Source organism: Pomacea canaliculata, linkage group LG3, assembly GCF_003073045.1.
Source record: "Pomacea canaliculata isolate SZHN2017 linkage group LG3, ASM307304v1, whole genome shotgun sequence".
NCBI lineage: Eukaryota > Metazoa > Mollusca > Gastropoda > Architaenioglossa > Ampullariidae > Pomacea > Pomacea canaliculata.
Genome location: NC_037592.1, coordinates 23,416,164 through 23,435,146, shown reverse-complemented (window position 1 = coordinate 23,435,146; position 18,983 = coordinate 23,416,164). Strand labels below are relative to the sequence as shown.

At 34.3% G+C, this 18,983-nt stretch overlaps 1 protein-coding gene across 1 annotated transcript in view; it reads right to left on the bottom strand.

Moving 5' to 3' along the window:
- Positions 1–12: 12 nt before the first annotated feature.
- The window catches only part of LOC112560625 (von Willebrand factor A domain-containing protein 3B-like), a 36,172-nt gene continuing 17,201 nt past the window's right edge, over positions 13–18,983 (bottom strand). The window contains 17 exon segments of the mRNA XM_025232568.1: positions 13–2,329; positions 2,900–3,134; positions 3,674–3,934; positions 4,390–4,511; positions 5,034–5,156; positions 5,535–5,574; positions 6,313–6,396; positions 6,662–6,911; positions 7,252–7,349; positions 7,800–7,934; positions 8,553–8,674; positions 9,170–9,500; positions 14,545–14,794; positions 15,645–15,695; positions 15,963–16,084; positions 16,231–16,387; positions 17,402–17,453. Coding sequence (XP_025088353.1) covers positions 3,863–3,934; positions 4,390–4,511; positions 5,034–5,156; positions 5,535–5,574; positions 6,313–6,396; positions 6,662–6,911; positions 7,252–7,349; positions 7,800–7,934; positions 8,553–8,674; positions 9,170–9,500; positions 14,545–14,794; positions 15,645–15,695; positions 15,963–16,084; positions 16,231–16,387; positions 17,402–17,453 — 2,009 coding nt within the window. The 3' untranslated portion in view covers positions 13–2,329; positions 2,900–3,134; positions 3,674–3,862.

Sequence of the window (18,983 nt, the reverse complement as noted above, 5' to 3'; positions counted from 1 at the left end):
TGTGACAGCAAAAATGATAATACTTTTATTCCAAGGAAAATCATGAAAAGGATAGACATGTTTCTTTGTAACTTATTATGGACAGATAGTTCAATCTAGATGCTGAAGTTAATCAAATCAATCAAATCAAATCAGACTTTATTTATTATGTTCAATCTAGATGCTGAAGTTACATGACAAGGCTCGTTTTGTTTGTAGCCTCAAAATGGGAAATCATGAAATGTTTTAAAACGGTGAACTCACTTTAGTGCATTTCAACAATTTATTACTTATTAATAGCTGTAAACACTATACATAGTGCTGATATGATCTCATTATTTGTAACTTTGTCATAGGTTAGCAGTGATTCTACAGAATCAGGAACTGGTTTCTCTCTCTCTTTTTTCTTACGGAATTTTACTGAGGGTGTCTATTGACAAATGTCAAATTCATTGCATATGCATCTTTTCTTTCTGATAAATTGTCATTTCCTTCTTTAAAGTTTCATCAATTTTTCTTTTCTAACAACTTCAGAAGCACCCCTTTAGAAGTTAGGTTACTGGCTGGCAGAATATTGCATGCTGGTGACTTCGTAACAACAGCCATGTGGCAGACAGGGGACTTACAAGTAAGATGATGCAATGTCTTTTGCACTATTTTTGCTACAAAAAAGTAGAATATTTAAGAAAAGTTCATCAGCCTACTTATATTGGACAACAGGTGAACACTATTAACAGAATTGAATGTCAAGATGTAACTGATGATTGAAATAAAAAGTAAAACTTAACCTCCAAGTCTTTCTCATCAGTCTTACCAGATATTTTTTAATTAAACTAATGAAACAAAAATATTTCATAAACAAAAATATTTATTAAATAAATTTTCATTTAAAAATGAAGAGTTGAATGGAGCAGAGATTAAGGTAATACAATGAGATGACAAATTTGCAAGAAAACAGTACAATTTGTGAAATGAAGACAAGATTGACGATGGGTAGTGATACTAAGCAAATATTAAGCAATCTTGAGTGGAATACTGAGACAATTGTCCAGATATATATGTTGTGCTGGTCCTCATTGTGAAAAAGTATGTTGGAAAATATTTTTTCCTGTTGAAAAATGTGTCTGAAAACTCCCTGTAGCATTTGCATCTTTGTAACATTCATAACACTTTTTCTCCAAAACATTTGTTTCTTATTATAAATATTTTATTTAAAGCTCAATTTTTGAACTTTTAAAGACTTGTCTAGATAACTGGAAATCATGATTGAAAAAAATTATGGGTCTGTTTACGTAGCAGTGAGGTGAGGCTCTGTTAAAAATCCTTATATAATTAACAGAAAGTTTTGAACTAAACAACACAGACAGCAGTTCTATTTATTTTGAAAAGTCCAGTCCCATTATGAAACAGATGATGAAGCTTCATAACAAGATAGTAAATAAGATAATGGCTTTAGAAAACTCATAGTATTGTTTGGGAGATAAAGTAAGAAGCAGTGTTTGCATGCAAAGGCACAGTTATTGCTACAGGATTGAGCAATTTACCATCCAATTCAGGCACTGAAGCTACACAATCATTTCAACAGGCATCGCAGGTACTGTGACATGAACTTGACAAAAACAAAGGAGACTTCATGATCTCTTCACTCTTATAAAGTTTCACTGTCATTAAATATATTCAAACATTTTTCTGAACCGTTGACAAAAGTATCAAAGGTGATGGTGAAATTTGTAAACATCAATGTGAGATAAATACAAGGTAAAAAAAAAGTGCTCCAAAGCATGATTGTTTTGACATCACTCTCCACGTATGCTCAAAGTCTGTTGCACAGGAAATTCAACATCTTTTTTGAATTCATTTACAGTGAATATTAACACCCAGAAATGATCTTAAAGACTGGCACCACAGGATGAGACTGACAAAATCTCTTACAGATTCTGAAGAATGTTACAGATCTAGTCACTAGAATGATAAGTCTATAAGAAAATATAAGCAACAGAAAATCCAGCGTCACAATTACACGATTTAAAAACTGTAATGTAATTACCTAAAGCAGCTAAATTTGAATATTCCCTTACTCTCATTGCTAGAACTATGTGAACCATGAGAAAAGGTCAAAAATAATCAGAATCTTAATATGCACCCAAATAACACTCCCAGGAAAACAGTTTTCTAATTTATTTAGAATTGAACCTATCCTATTGTCAGAAGGCCCTTTCGCATCATGCTGATGGATCAGTATTATTCATGTAGTCCAAAATCTGGCTGGCTAATTTTCCAGAAGTATGATGCTTCATCAAAGTAGTTCTGGCTCAGCCAGTAACAGAACACTGGATTCACATCATCCGATCTGCAAGAAGAAATAGTTTCTGCTATGCACACTTTTTAAAAGTTGTTTAAATAACAGGTAACATGCAAATCAGTCAAGAAATTGGCCGTCATTTAACCTTTGGTTAATGTAGACAAATTCTAGCAGCATCAGTTGTAGTAAAACATTGTAGGAAATAGAAAAAGCTTAAAAGCAAAGTTAACCCCAAAAAAGTGTTTATGCCTGTGACTTGTTTATTGTTTCAGTTTACCTTGTTATTGAATACTGAATTTTCTATTCTTACACAAATTTTGGTGCCTTTTCATATTCAGAATTGATTAATTGTTTAGTGTACATATTTCAAGCTGACAATTATCATCAAAATAATTTTTTTAATCTTCACTTTATCAAAAAAGGCATGCCTAGGATGCAACAAGATAGTGACAAAGTAGGTTGTTGCCTATTTGTTAGATTGGAAGTTTGGTTTCACTTTTATGGGTAAGTGCATATTTTGCACTTGTCATGTAATAATCTCTATCATTAAGGACATAATGACTATGGCAAATGAATAAACATAGAAGACAAAACCATAAAGTTGGATGAGGCAATTACATTTGTCCATCGCAGAAACGCACTGAATATGTATTTTGATTCATGCGGATAATCTGGCCTGGAAGAAAGACCACCAGTTCTGGGACTGCAATTGCGAGAACATGATCCCCAGTTATCAGTTGCCTCCGCCGAGTCCTTGCACTGAAGATGTGCAAAGGGAGCTGTCGGCTGTGAGAGCCATCGCTCCAGCGAATGCTGAAATACTGGCCTCCATTTTCTACTCCCACAATCTGAGCTGTTGATAAAACATGCAAAGATTATCAAAGACTCTCATGCTAATTATCAAGAATACCAGACATTCCAATTGCTGCAGAAAAATGTCAGTGATTGGTATTTTTGTGACATCCTATTTTGTCTTTTTTTGTGCAGTACAAATGATGCTTGGTGATGCAATAAATAATATGATAGTGTTTTTACTGACAGCTGATATCCTAGAGGTTCCTGGTTTTACATTCTCTAATAAGAATTGCCAAGGCATTGTTCAAAATTTTGTAGAAGCTCTGTCTCATTCTGCTGGACTTTTGCACAAAACTAGTGATCAACAGTAATGAAAATGTATACAGTTTATAATAATAAATTACTAGCATAGTGTAAACTGCCTGCAACTATGAAATATAGTAACAAGTTAACATCAATATGTTATACAGAGATTTCCCCTCAAAGGATTAAAAAAAAAATTGGTGATATCTTATAACAGACATTTTACTAGCAAAGTCAAAACAGGATACAATATATATCAATGTTTGTTTAAATATATTTATTTGTAAACATTACCTGGCACATACTGCCCTGTCTTGTCATCTCTTGAAACAACTGACAGCCCTACCATGTCCCTCAGGCGCTGCTGGATGTGAAGCACGTCATGATTATATTTGTCCTGTGGCATTCGGTATATTTCTGCTCGAGGCACTAATCCTTTCTGGCCATCAAAGAATTCGATTTCTGCTGCTTGCTGTGTGTCCATTACAGACAACGCATGGCCTGGGGCATAGCTACTGATGTAGTTGGGTGCCTGGCCACCACGTAAGCATCCACCTGACAAAGGAACCAAGAAAGTGAGTAATGTGAGTATGCTATGATTAAAAGCTGAAATGTATAAACAAGCCAGTTAAAGAAGATACCTTTGATTTGAAAGTCATGCCAGTCTTTCATCCACACTTCTTATACTGATGCTGAGCAAATATTGAGTTGACCACTGTTTTTTTTTTTTCTTTTTCAAATATCTAGAAATATTCAATAACACCCTGAAAAAAGCCAATGCATAAAAAGATTTGGAAAAAAAAACCCAAATAGCAAACAATCTGAAAGTGCTAAAATATTGCAGTATTTTTTCTCACCACAAATAGATGCTGTTAGCTAAAAGTGTGGCAAAATAAAGACGACCTCAGAACAAATATTTTAGTGAGCAGCTACCAGACTAGCACATCAAATTCTATTTTGCTTATCTTTTTGAAACAATGATGTACAGTTATCAAAGAAGAGTGCCATACCTGTAAAGGGGGAGCACAATCATCATAATCTGAGATAATATCTTCTCGCCATATACGTTCTGCAAGGCCTGCCGTGTCTTCCACTACATAGCTGCAGTCTCCAAGGTTTTGTTTGACTATTCCTGTTGACAGTTGAATTGAAAAGTCTTCGTACTCTGAGCAGTATTGACTCCAAACAGAATAATTACAAATCCCATCTAATCATAATAACTCCTGACACACCAAAGCTACAAATTTGACAAATCCCATTCCCAGATAAATAGTCTTGTAATCAGAAATCAGAGACTGCACTTTGATTAAAGCCATTTTTTTCTCCTCTAACTTCCTTTCTCTTCCCTCTGTGGTGTAATGTACCCATTCAAAAACTGAGTCAACTGGGAGAAGTACACTGCACCACACACTGTGTGCCTCTGGCTTTAGACCCTTGTGCTTTAACAGCTTGGCTATCCACTTCTTCTTGCTACTGTACATACCAAAGGTTACTAAAATGTCAAGCAGTAAGTACACTGGCTCCTCTTTTATGATGTTTTTTTGTGATGATATGGTTTTACTTCTTGCATCATTACTTTTGTGGTCAAGGAGAAAGTACAATGTTGCTGCTGTTGTCACCACAATTTAACCAGCACAATCCATGTTACCCTTACCATGATAATACCAGCCATCATCTGAGAAACGGGCCAGAACTTCTTCAGCTACATTCAGCGCAGGAAGAGATCTTCTCAACCGTAGCAGTCTTGGTGTTATAATAGGCTGTTCATCTTCTATTACTGCCAGAAGATAGAAGAGTTGTTTTTCTTTTAGAAATCTTTCAGCTTAATCATCTGCATTGTTTGCATTATTAAGCATTCACTGTATTTAATGTCTCATCTCTGAAAGATGTTAATTAGTAAAGAATGTTACATTTCACCATTGTAAATAAATCTTCAGCAATATTTGTTAGCAAACATTTACTACCTGACACCATGTCTTTACTGGTTTAAACTGCAAATATTTTTAAATTAATATTTTTTCTGTTTATTAACAGTTTAATGCCTATGCTTGTAAGCCTTAACAACATATGTTTCAACAAAGAGGCAAAAAATGTCAAACTTTAAAAAAAAAAATAAACAGCTCTCTTGCACTATTAAGCAGAACAGATAATATACCTGATTCATGTGTTGGTGTCTTCCTACCTTCATCTTCTGTCTGTAAAATCAACAGAAAGAAAAAATGCAAACCTAAAACTATTTAAGTAAAAAATAAATATCTGGAAGTTGTTAAAAATATTGCTTTATGGTCACCACTGCAACTTAATGTTTGCTTTTAAGTCTATCAAATATGATCTGACTCTTAAAAAGAAAGTTATATATTATTTGGCTTAAAGGTTAACCAAGGTAAAACATGTACTCAAAGTTGTTGACAGGTTGACATATTGCACTAATATCATAAGTTTGTCACAAAAAGATGCTGTGAATTAGGTTTCTGGGGAGAGCACATGTAGACTGATCGAAATTCTAGCTTATGGCATCATTGCAAGCTAGTGCAGCTGATCCCTGTGTTTCTGGTACATGCAAATGAGAAGGTCAGCATAAGCAAGCATTATTCTGCAATGTCACAGGAAGAATTATTTTCACCTCTTTCTTCACTGCATGTCAGAATTCCAATGTTTAAAGGCTTGCATCTTGCTAAATGAACTGAGTTCAACTGTTCTTTTATATATCTTGTAATAAACTATAAGCTCTGTCATACAAAAATCAAGTAGCATAAAACTTATCAATTAGTGCATGATAATTGTAGCTGCTTGCACACTGACAAAATATGCCTATTCATCTGTCTTAATATCATAATAAACTTTCTATATTTCTGCAACAACACTAGTATAATTATAATATAAAATCTGTAAATGAAGTGTTGTATTATAAAATACTTTGTTTGATCACTTACTTTAGTTTTTTCCACTATTTGACCTAGCAAAGAAAGCATTTTTCTCTCCTTTCTTTTCAAATGTTTTGCCCTCTTTTTCAGTTTCTGGGGAAAAAAATCCAAAAAAGTAAAATATTGACAGACATTCATGTATATAACTTATACATACATCATTGTGCACATGAGAACATACTACTTAATGTTTCTCTTACCAAATTCACTAAAAGTCTATGAACAGTTGGCTTGAATGAATTCTTGCTGTGTGAAAACTTGTAAGACTGTATGCCATTCACATTACCTTCCTTTTGTTGTCATTCTACAATACTTAAAAGAAATAGGCTATATTTAGGCTAACATTTCTGTACCTTACCTGTCTCATTTTCTTCTGTTTACACTGCTGTTCCTCTAGTTGCTGCTGCAGTCTCACCAGTTCTTCTTGCCTCTGGGAAATAGGTGTCCTTGAACGTGATGTTGATCCCACATCTGACTGGGACCTGTTTTCAGGGGCTGGTGAACAAGATGAGGATTCCTGTTTCGACAAGGGACTTGAAGGCTTTGAAAATGATGACAGTGAATTCGGTGAATCATCATCTGTAGAAGATCTTGATAAAGAACGTTCTCTGCAAATACAAAACCAGGAATTAAACACATGCTTTCCCAGAGAGAGAGAGAGAGATGGTCAAATCAACTTACAAAAAGATGGATAGAAAGGATAAGACAGAAAGTAAGGAGTATGAAAAATACTGTGCTGGACTTGGGCTTCATTTTATTGTGAAGCAATATTCAGCTTAAATGACTTAATGATCTGACTTCTTTGATTTATTAATTTTAATTAACTGATTTACTCATAATAATCTAATATTCTAAAATTATGAGCACAAAATGTTGAAGATTAGCTCTGATATAAGCTAATTCACTGTTAAAAAAATGGACTATATCACATGTTAATTCTTGTCCTACCTGGATCTATGCTCGCCTTGCACAGCTTCAATAAAATGCACTGTTAGTTCGTAACGTTCCCTGCTGATTTTCACAAGGCAGTTTCTGCGTGTGGTTACCTGTGACAGTATTATTTGGGTGATCCCAATAGCAACAAACCAGCAAGGAACATAATGAACATAAAGGTATTGCATCACCTATTTTATTATATACTTTTTGTTTTATATACTTTCAGGAAAATTTTCTGTAACAATGATAAATCATATACATGCTAACTAAAAGTATAACGTACTGAGCAGTCGATTTTCTTAATCCTTAAATTCTAATACATGGTAATCAAAAGCTATCAAAAATTAAAGATTTTAATTCATTTCCAATTTTAAAAGTTGCTTTTGTTTGATGCAGATCTTTCTTTCTGTGAACTAAACATTTTCTTGTTCAAATATCACCCACTTTGTCTCTTTTCTGTTTGTTATATAAAAGTGGCTATTAAAAAGGTTTCTAGTAAACACTACATTTCGGATGGGTAAAGTTCTCTTTTTTAAAATGTACATGCATGACAAACATACTCTCTGTCTGTTATACAGAAGAAGGGTATAAAACTGATCCTGATGAGACTTGGGAGGGATCTGCACTATGCCAGGAACATAGCACTCTGTTATTTCATCTAAATAAATCACTCGAACTAGACAGCAGTCTCCCACCTACAAGAAATAAAGCAAACATGTCAGCATTCTGATACTTAAAGTGCAGATTATTTTTTTTAAAAGATTCTTTCTCAAATTTTCATGGTTTTTTTTTCTAATCTTGATATTGGCATCTACATCATTCTACAAAACAGCTGAATTATAAGAGGATTCTATTGGATAGCCTATCCTCCAAGAGAACCAAAGAAAATAACATCTATCTCATATACATCCTATGTAGACTGCACCACTCCATCAAACAGTTTGCACTTTACCTAAACAACAAACCCTGTATGACCATGAGCTTAACAGCAGTGTTGAAGAAAAAGAAATCTGTGCTCTTCATGGGTTCTGGCATGACAAGAAACTGATACATAGAAAGGTGTGCAATGCTTTCTGTCAGGTCAGGGTGAAATATAAAAAAAAAAAAAAAATATGAAAAACTGAGTCTTAGTTTGGTACAGGTAACATCTGAGTAGCTTACAGGCTCTAAAGCCAAAATCTCCATCTCAAGAGTTGATAGGTACTACCTAATGCTCTTAATGCTTTCAAGGTTATGAAAGTTGGAATATTTTAGAAAATTAAGAGCTGGTTAAATCTAAACCACTCAGATGATCAAGAAATTAAACTGCTCACCGAGAGTGGAGGGCATGCCACAGCACCACTAACAGGAATGATAAAACGAGTCAGCACCACATGCTCACCGTCTGCCAGTTCAACTGTGGCTGTTCGTATGCTGGGACATTTTACCACCGTGCCTGATCAAAATGTCAAACAAATGATTTTTAAAAAAAATGCAGTTATTGGAATACCACAAAATTACAGTGGTACAATACTGTAGACCTATACAGTTGCTGAAAAGTGCAGTGAAAGTTTACTCTCTGAGCTTTGAATGCAACATCTATTATGTGTTTTTTTGTATTATCCATCCCTTTTAGATCAGAGTTGGAGATCAGAAATTATGCATAAAGTGACTGCAAGCAAAGGCAAGCTAAGACTTCATTCCTTTTGAAAACAGATCAAATTTGGAAAAAGCATAAACTTGACTACATCTCCAATAATTTTATGCTACATTCAACATCATTAGTATGAAAACTGAATGGCATTCAGCTAATAGCTTAGCTTAGCTCTACATGATACATACTAGCACAGACAATAGTTTATTGAATGGCATTTAGCAAGAAAGAAATACAATAATTAGTGAACTGCATAGAACATATTAAGACATATTGAGTTATATTGTAACATTTCACCTTCATAGTATTGCCCATCCTTGTCGCTTCTGGCAATGACCCGTGTTCCCCGCATCATGCTGACCATTATGCGAGGTCTCTTCCGAACCAGCTTCACTCCACATCTCTGCTGCTTCTTATTGCTTAAACCTTTCTTTCTTGGCCTACTAGGTGGCTCAGGTCCATGAAGCTCTTCTTGAGGAATGGGGGAACCTGGGCTTAAAGACTGTGGATTGTCTGATGGCCGTGGAGTTCTAGGTTTGAAAACAACTTTGCCATCGTCACTTTTATCATCATCACTACCATGAATGTCGTCAGCATCATCACATGCCTTGGTATCCTGATCAGTCCTCTAACAAAAAAAAAAAAAAAAGGAAAAAGTAAGAAAAAGAGTTATTTTTTTTTGCTATGTTTTGTACTAAGGAATAGATGGGTGGGAAGGGAGTGGTGATGTTATTTTCAACCCTAGTACATCATGATTCAAATAAGGCAATGGAATTTTCCATTCACTTTGCTATCTATAAACCTAGACACTTTTTCCTGATGCATTAATGTTATTCTGTTAATAACAAAGTTTTGAAATTCAGAAAGTCATTGAACTCAAATGTCACCCTTAAAGTTTACTTATAACTGGAATCAGCTCATGCATGTTAGGAAATAAGGGTAGATCTGTAATAAATTGTGGAAGAAGACAATTATGAAACGTGTTAAGCTTAATTTATAAACAGCATTTTGCTATTTTATTAAGAACAACAAAAAAATGCAAATGCAAGTACATAATTGTTTTGAAATAAGCAGTGTGCGATAAGTTTCTACAGGTGATGATAAACATTGGTTGATTTTGAAGGTTGGTATTCCAGAACAATCACATTTCACCAATACACATGAGTAATTAAAGGATCAGCACACAATATCTACTGAAATTAATCCAGTGAGATTTAAGTTCAGACAGAAGACTGATATATTGAGAGTGCTTGAAGAGTTCTAGCATTTGTAGCAGCTACAGATGATGATACCATAGCATTAAATATCACTAGCATTTATAGCAGGCATAGATGACAATATGACAATACATGGCATTAAATATCCATACTCTTTAACATCCAAAAATACATTAAGAGGATTTAGCAACACTGAGCCAGACAGCAGCAAAGTCAGTTGGAAAAATATGACCGAGTCTGACATACAATGCATTATTATTTTAGTAATTAAATATGCAAATCACATCAAACATATAAAGTGACTCCCCCCAAAATAAATTGGACACACACATATACACATATAGTCAGCAAATCAGCAGTCTGCAAAAGTTTAATTCATAAATATAAAGATCCCATCATATAAGATATTTGACTCACATCAGGTTTGCAGTATGTCTTGGCAAACATATATCCTTCATGACAACTGTTTTGGTAAGTCTTCCAGTGCCAGAAAAATAGAGGGTTTGTGGTATCCCGAGAGACCACTCTTGTAGCATTCTTTTCGCTTTTATCGTTGCTTTTCCATTTCTCACATTCCTAAAGAATTAGTTGATTTTTTCATTGTCTGACCTTTCACACTATGTACTACAGATTTCATGCACTGCAGGTATTAATCAATGGCAACTACAAACAGCATAGTAATTCATCTATCTTGCTGACAAACGAAATACAATATTTTTGACAAAGTATATTTTCTCTAAGGTGATAACAAGTTACGTTTTGTAAATCTTGCATCTGGTGACAGCTACTCTACTGTTTTCAAAGAATGATAATTTTAGCAGCTTCTCTGACTAGGTCATGACACAGGGCACAAACATTTTGTATTCTAACCAGCAATACCACAAGATACAGCCAGCAGCATGCTTAAGTGCACTTTCATACCTACTCTCACCTAAAGATAATGTTTGGAATTGTGCACTCTTTCTTGTTGGGGGGGAACATTCATGCTCTAGGAGAATAATGAGGGCCTGCTTAACAGCTCAATCCTTGCGAATTTCTTAAAACTGTCTATCAAGTATTGGAGACTGTTCATTTCCACATGAAGTTTACTGTTATTTAAATATCGTCACTGATTTTCAAGAGTCTATTGTATCTTTATTCTTTAGTAAATTTATAAAAATAAGCTTGATGAATAGCTAACCTACCTGTAAACAATTAAATGCAAAATACAACAAAACAACTTTTTAGGTGAAATATGGAGGCATGGTGTTGTCTGTCATTGTTTTCTTTTTTTATGTCTCACAGGCTGAATATCTGAATACTCTTGAGCAATGTCTGCTAACTGACTCATCTACTGTTTGCTCACTGTTTTAATACTTTATATTACGATAACTGATACTTGAAAGGTTTTAAAGAGCTTAGCAATATGCTGGCAAAGAGCCAAAAATACTCCTCTGATCCCTTGCACCAAACCTACCTCTCTTGTGTTTCCTGTATGTGTACATGTCTCTTGTATCCCTTGCTGTAATTTTTTCTAAAAGCAGAATACCCCCTAAGTCCAACAGATTGAAACATTTCTTCTATATGAAGGTTTGTTGGGAGCAAGCAACTTAAGTTGTCATTTCCTAGTCATTGATTCTTCACACAAAAAAACTAGTATTCTTTGAATAACAATATAAACCTCTTTATGTTATGACCGCAGAACACAGAATTATTACCTGACTGAATTTTGTACTCCATACTGCCTGATATAGTTATGATCATTTTGTTTTTTAATATTCTTATTTAGCTTCTGCATGAAGTTTTTATTTAAAACATTTTGATTTAAACTATCTCTGAAAAACTACCAATAGACTTCTACATCGAATAACTCTTTACATATGCATATATATATATCTTTTAGAGAAGGCTGTACCTGGTGTTAAAAAACAGCTTTAAATTTGATATGGCACATATTATGCATTAATGATGGAATTCATTTGCTAATAAACACTTGGAATAATGTTAAGTGAATATCCTTACAAACAAATTTTCATTTTAAAAATTGCACTATATGTTAAAGAGAAAAAGAAACACTTCTGCACAACCTACCAATTCCGAAACCCTCAATCCTAAGATTCCTATTTCTTGTGTTCAGTGCCATGATTATTTCACTGCAAGAATATCCAACAACAGTGGCAACAAATGAATGCAAACATTTGTATATTGGACAGGCTGCTACTCAGGTGCAAAATATTGTCACATAAAGTGTTATCTGACCATCAAAGAATGAGGACTGCCAAAGGCAAAATGATCTTTTGTATGCAGTTGCTGTACACTGTTGGCAAATGGCAGATAGTCACTTAACAGGTCAGAGCACAATCTGAATACTGTCTCATGTGTCTTCTGTTTTTACGGCTGACTAAGCACAGGATATGACAATATGAAGAACTAATTGGCACCCCTGGGATAGCCTTTAAAACAGAAAACAGACAAGCCTCACAAAGAATGAAGATCTTTTTATTTATGATCACCTGTAATAATTAAAAATGTACTCACAAATGTCTTTAACATTTTAAGTGCAATAAACATGGCACTGTTTTCAAGCAGAAATAAGCAGTCTTTTTTAGGTCATCCAATGCCAATCAACAAATAAATCATGGATATAATTACATAATGACTGCTGAGTTCTGTAATAATTTTATATAATTATTTTGTATAATTATTAACTTTAAAATCTAAAAAAATACTTTAAAAAAGGAAAAGCAACATTAATAGTACTTAAAGGTCTAATGGGATCCAAAGTTTATCTCTAATAATTGCATGAGTAAAGCTAATATTTCCCTGAATCTAGGGAAGTCAACAACACAGACACCAGGATTGTACATAAATATGTTTTTTCTGTTGTCAAGGCCTCAGCCAATGCGACAGCTCAGACATATACTAATTTGGCACATCTATCTACAAAAGTGGTGTCATATGATTTTGAGCTATTTATACTATATATACTGACTAATCCTTCTTCAAGCTCGATGCTTATTTTCTTTGTCTCCTCATCCCCTAGCAATCATGCATTCCCACCAAGGCCAGATCGAGGTCCTTCCACTGAGAATAACTAGCATATAGACTACAATAGGTTCCAATTCCTAACCCCAAGATCACAATCAGAATCTATGCAGAATACACATTGGGTACAACGCTCACTAGAGCTTTTAAGTTCAAAAATGTGAAGTAATAAAACTAAGACAACACTCAATAAAAGAAACAAATGGTTTTGATGTGTACAGAAGTAAATGAATGGATCAGAGATCTGTTGTAGGCTTTGTACACTGGTAAAATTCCCCACACAAAAAAGAAAGAAAACAACCGAAAGGCCTTCAAGTGCAGATCTGAAAGTCATGGATTAATGCCACAGAACAATAACCCCTTCTGGGCCCAAAGTTCAGCAGAATGGGCTCAAGTCATAAGAACATTAAAGAAAAAATGTCACAGTATCTGATAGTAGAAAATATGATTTATAAATTACTGAATATGAAAATTTAACCCAAAATGGTAGCTGCACAGTATAGCAAGCTGTCTGAATATATATTAAAAACAGAAAATAGATGTTGAACTGGTACTAAATACTGTCTGGTGTAATGCTGACTATTGGATTTCAAAGTTGAGCAAAATATTATATCACAGTGGTATAAAGAATAGCTCCTTTTAAAAAATGTAGAATATATTAAAATGTTGACAGCAAAGTTGAAAATTGAGCAGTAATAACGATAACTGCAGTGGTACAAAAGCCATCTTTGTTGTTATTGCTGTACTGAATATAGTCTGAGAACAATTAATTATAAGTGATAAAGTAATTTTCTATCAAATTTGTTTATTTATAAATAGATTACATTCAGACTAGATGTAAAAAACAAAATTCTAAAACAATGAAAAGGCAAAACAAAGTGAAATACATACACAATAAAAAGTAGTAAGCCATAAAGAAATGTGTAATTATCATGTTAGTTAGATAATTTATAAACATATATTTGCCTTCAAAACTTGTCAGGAACATCTGTATGCTTAATACAAGAAGAGACTTAAACAGAAAGGCAAGGTTAGCAACACTGATCGACCAATGTTCTTTAAGATAAACTTCCCTTCTTATCCACCAACCTCCTCAACACTTTAGTCAGCTTTGTGAAGACTGCTCTGAAATTCTAGACATTAGTCTTTCTAAATGAGTACATAAAAAAAAAAAAAAAAAAAAAAAAAAAAAAAAAAAAAGAAAAAAAAAAAGAATCATGTAAGAATGTGTAATTACTTTCCATAATAGAACATTAAATGAATGAAAGTGGCATTCATCTCAAAGTACAAATCAAATGTGTTAGTATATGGCTTCATTATTCCTTCACGAGCTGGCTTGAGGGATGGTCCCTATAAAGTTTTTTCTTTTATCTCAGCAATAATCATTGTCATCATCATTTGGCCACACAAACAAGATCATGCAAGACTGACCTCTTCTATTTGTGACCCATCATTCATGGGTGAATGTTTTCTTCCTCGTGGGCTGGATTTTACATTGGAAGTGACATCTGCAGCTGCTTGTCGTAGATCTTTTGACTGCTGTAAAAATCGCATTCCTTTCTCAATTTCACGTTCCAGGCAAACAATATCCTTTTCTGTCACAGGCCAGCCTTCTTCATTTAAAATTTGAAGGAGTCTTCCACGGTGATCATCAAATGACACTGGACCTTCATCTCCAAATCTGCATGCCAATAAATCAGCAGGATAACTTTTGTCCTCATTAACAGCTTTCATCCATAAATACAACATTTCAATAATATCATCATGAGAACAATAAGAATGTCCAAATAGCATAGGCTTTCAACATGTAGCCAGGCACTCCATGCCTCTTATCACCAGGTTACATACAAGGTAACTGATATTATCCTTGCAAATTGTAAAAATGAGATTGTTATCAATATAAGTTCATCTGAATCTTAATAAAACTTGTATTATTTGTAAACAAGAATGGGTTAAAGCATAGTACGTACTACACAGGTGAGAGTGAGTGAGCTAAGACAGTAAGGTGTGTGAGAAAGTGAAGAGGAGATCGAGGCTTCATATGTGTGCCTATGGGTGTTAGTAGGGGAAGAGAAGCATAAGTATACAGGTATGAGAACTCTTGAATATGCATGTGAGTGTCAATTATGTGAGCAAAATTGAGCATGTATTATTGGACAATCTGAAAAAAAGTAAAAGCAGCTACCTACATAAGATTCTGTGAGAAACTCTAATAAATGATGTCTTCCAAATATATATATATGACATCTAGGTCAGGCTTATCTGTGCTGAATTGAATAATACTAAGCATGGAGGTGAGGAGATCTCAGAGCACATTCAAGTGTCTGCAACGACTGCAAGCAAAACTGATGACAGGAAAATGCAATCACTGTGATGACACCTGAAAATGCCACACATCCTTTGTTGTAAGGTCCAATAGAAAGGTCAAACCATCTAAATCACAGATAGTACAGTCAGACAGAAAAAATAACTGCTAAGACTTGATTTAATCTTTTGCAAAAAAAGAATGTATACTCCAAGCAGAAACTTACTCCTTTTTGGCAGTCTCTGGCAAGGCATCCCAAACCATTTTATTCAGGTACCTGCAAATTATAATGACCTTTAATCTCTTGAATTTATTATGGACCTGACCCAATGGATATAGTGTAAAATATTTAGTCTTTACAGAAGTAAATATCAGGAAAATATTTTAGTAGTTTGTCACCATGAAATGCACTTGATAACAATGAAGAATTTTAAATGTTCTTATATAAGATAAAGCAATCTAAGGATCATCACTGAGAAGTATCCCCCAGAGCCATAGATTATGAATTGTATATAAACCATTAAGCCCATTAAAAGGCACTCACTGCCGATACATGTCCAAAGCCCTCTCCAACCTTTCTTCATACTCTTCTAAATTGACAGCATTTGGATTGACCAATGTGACTTGATTGCTCTTCCGACCAGACACATGTGCAATGGGCAAAATCTGTAAATGTCACAAATGTTTTTTTAAAATCATTTATCATTACCTACACATAAACACCCACACATTACTACCTCAGTAAATCTCCTTACATTCAAGTTATTCTTAGCTAAGGAGAAACAGATAATTCACTGTATTTTTCTGCTGACCTCATCAAACACCCTGGCCACAACATGCTTGTCCAAGATGGGGATATACTTGGCACGATGCCGTATAAGTGTTGGAGCCAAAGCATCTAAAATAGTCAAACGCTGTGCCACCAAGCCATGCTTTTTCAACCACTCCTTGCAAGACATTTCTTTGGACCTAAGACAATAAGTTGAATCATAAGATGCAGCAAAAACATTGCGTGATAGATAAAACAAGTATAACCTGACATGATGGTTATGCACATTACACATAACATAAAATGGTGAAAAAAAGCTAAAGGTAAAGGTAATTCAGAAAATTTGCAGTCATTAAGGAGAGAGGTGTTACATACCCCCTTATCCTGGGGCCAGCTTAAATTTTCACAGCACCCATATCCTCTCCATGGCTACCTTGCCTTCCTCAACCCTTTAAGGAGTCAGTTATTTCACATTAGGGTTAACTGGGGGGAAGTACTTTGAGTCACACTGGTTCTGAAGCAGCTAGTTTGTGCAACTTTATTTAGGTTTCAGATGCTGCATATGCCACAGCTCTAACCACTAGGCAATCAGCTTCCTAAAATTAGACAAGAAATCCTGAAAATACTGTCAGCCCTAAAGAACTTTAATACCCTCTAAATAATTCTTATTTCAAAATCATGTACATGGAAATACATTCTAATACTAGCTTCTCCTTATTAAAGGTAAAATAGTCCCATGACATTAGGGTTAAAGGAGTGAGTTGTTCAAGCCTTCCCTTATTTTGGGGGCGGCAATTTACGAGGGTGTTGCCTGTCTCCTTTCCCTGGCTGCCTTACTTTTCCACAACCCTTTATAGTCAGGCACCCACTTCACAGCTAGGTCAGCTTGTGGGAACTACCATATCTCACTGTAGTATAGAACAGATAAAGTGCACCTCTTTGATACCATTGCTCTAACCAAAAGACATTCAGCTCCCTCCTCACTGTTACACTCAGAATATGTTTGCAGGATGATGCACTGTTGAATAATTTTCCAAACATTGTGAGCAGGACAATATTAACTCTGCTTATAAAGTTTGCACCCACAGATGCAAACATATACACAGCTACAGCTCAAACTGAGTCGATTCATCCATCAATGAGTGAAATGGATATATTATAATATTGTAATACATGAAGATGCAAGGTGAGGTAGATGTAAAAATATTACTTACTGGGCAAGTTTGTTCCTCCTCACCTTCTGTTGTCTTTCCTTGTGTGTGGACTCTAAGGGGTACCAAAAGAATGTCAGTCAATTTGGGATGAAGAAAATCTCTCACATGCCATAAGTTATTATCTGATTGTTAAATATACATTCCATTTCATTCACCATCTCATTTTGGTTGTATGCAAGTCGTGTTGGCCATATTGATATGATGGGTTTTTATGTGTTCATTGTTATAAGTGTACATGTGTATCTGTATGCATGTGCATTGTACTTATATATGTAAAAGATATATATATAGAGAGAGAAAGTACATGTGTGTGTGCACGCGAGCTCAAACATGCATGCAGGCATGTGCAGACATGACCAGTTTTGCAACCTGATATTATAAATAATCTGAGAGCAAGAGCACAGAATGTCAAATTTGTTAGGTTTCAATACTCTCAAATAACCCTTAGATATTCTGTTTTTAAGCCTAGTATTCCAGTGTTTGTGGATGTATAAATAGTTGTTTCATCTTCATTTAAAAAGTTATCAGTTGTACAATTAAGGCTTGAGCTACCAATCCCATTACATATCCATCTCCTAAAAACTGGTTGACTGTTTTGCTATATAATATCACCATAACCATGAATGTATGTTCTATATATGTCTGTGTCTTAACTGCAAAATTTACTAAGTTTAATAGCCACAGTTTTCAATAGCCTCTCAAAACTAAATTATGTGTCCTTTAAATGGAGGAATATTCCAAAATATAAACAATAATTTAAATCTGTAATACAAAAATATGATCTTCTTCTTATATTATTATTATTGTTATCATCATCATCATCAAAGTACAATTCCATTTTTCTGTGTTCATTTGAACTTTTAATAGATGTAGGCAGTCTGATGTCTTTTCAAAAACGGTACCTTTAAGGATTGGCTTGAAAAAAAGAGAACACTTGAAAGAAAAAGCTAATAATACTTAATTTTACATCCGCAGAGAATTATAGTTTAGGATTTAAATTAATATAGTTTGATTATTTTTCCTTAACAAAAACATAAAAAGAACTTTTAAACATACAGTTGAAAGAAGTATTATATGCTGCAACAGTTTTTGAGATATTATTCAATTGATACAGAAAGCTTTTACAATTACTTGGATACGTGATATTAATGTACACTGCAAAACAAACAAAAAGAAAAACAAACCTCCATGCCTCCGAACGTTGTAAACCAGGTATAATGAACATTAAAGTATAGTTGAATTGCAATTTACTCAAGGATGTGTCCAGAAGGAATGTTTATGATTTTTTAATTCTTCGTAATGTAAACAGCTGTCATTTGACTAATAATGGTCATAACAATCTCCAAAATGTTTATATGTATGCTCTAGAATTTTGTATTAACAACCCCACAAGAAAACATGTTGACTATGAGATTATTCTCTAAGAATTTAGAAAAGAAGGTAAAGTGGATTTCAGTTTATGAGACTTCTAAAGCACACTGATTCCATTAAAATACTTCAACATGCTGAGGAATGTTTGAGAGATATTTTACTCGTGGTAAGGTGAGTAGCCACTTGAAACCCCTTAAAGAAGCATCCTGGG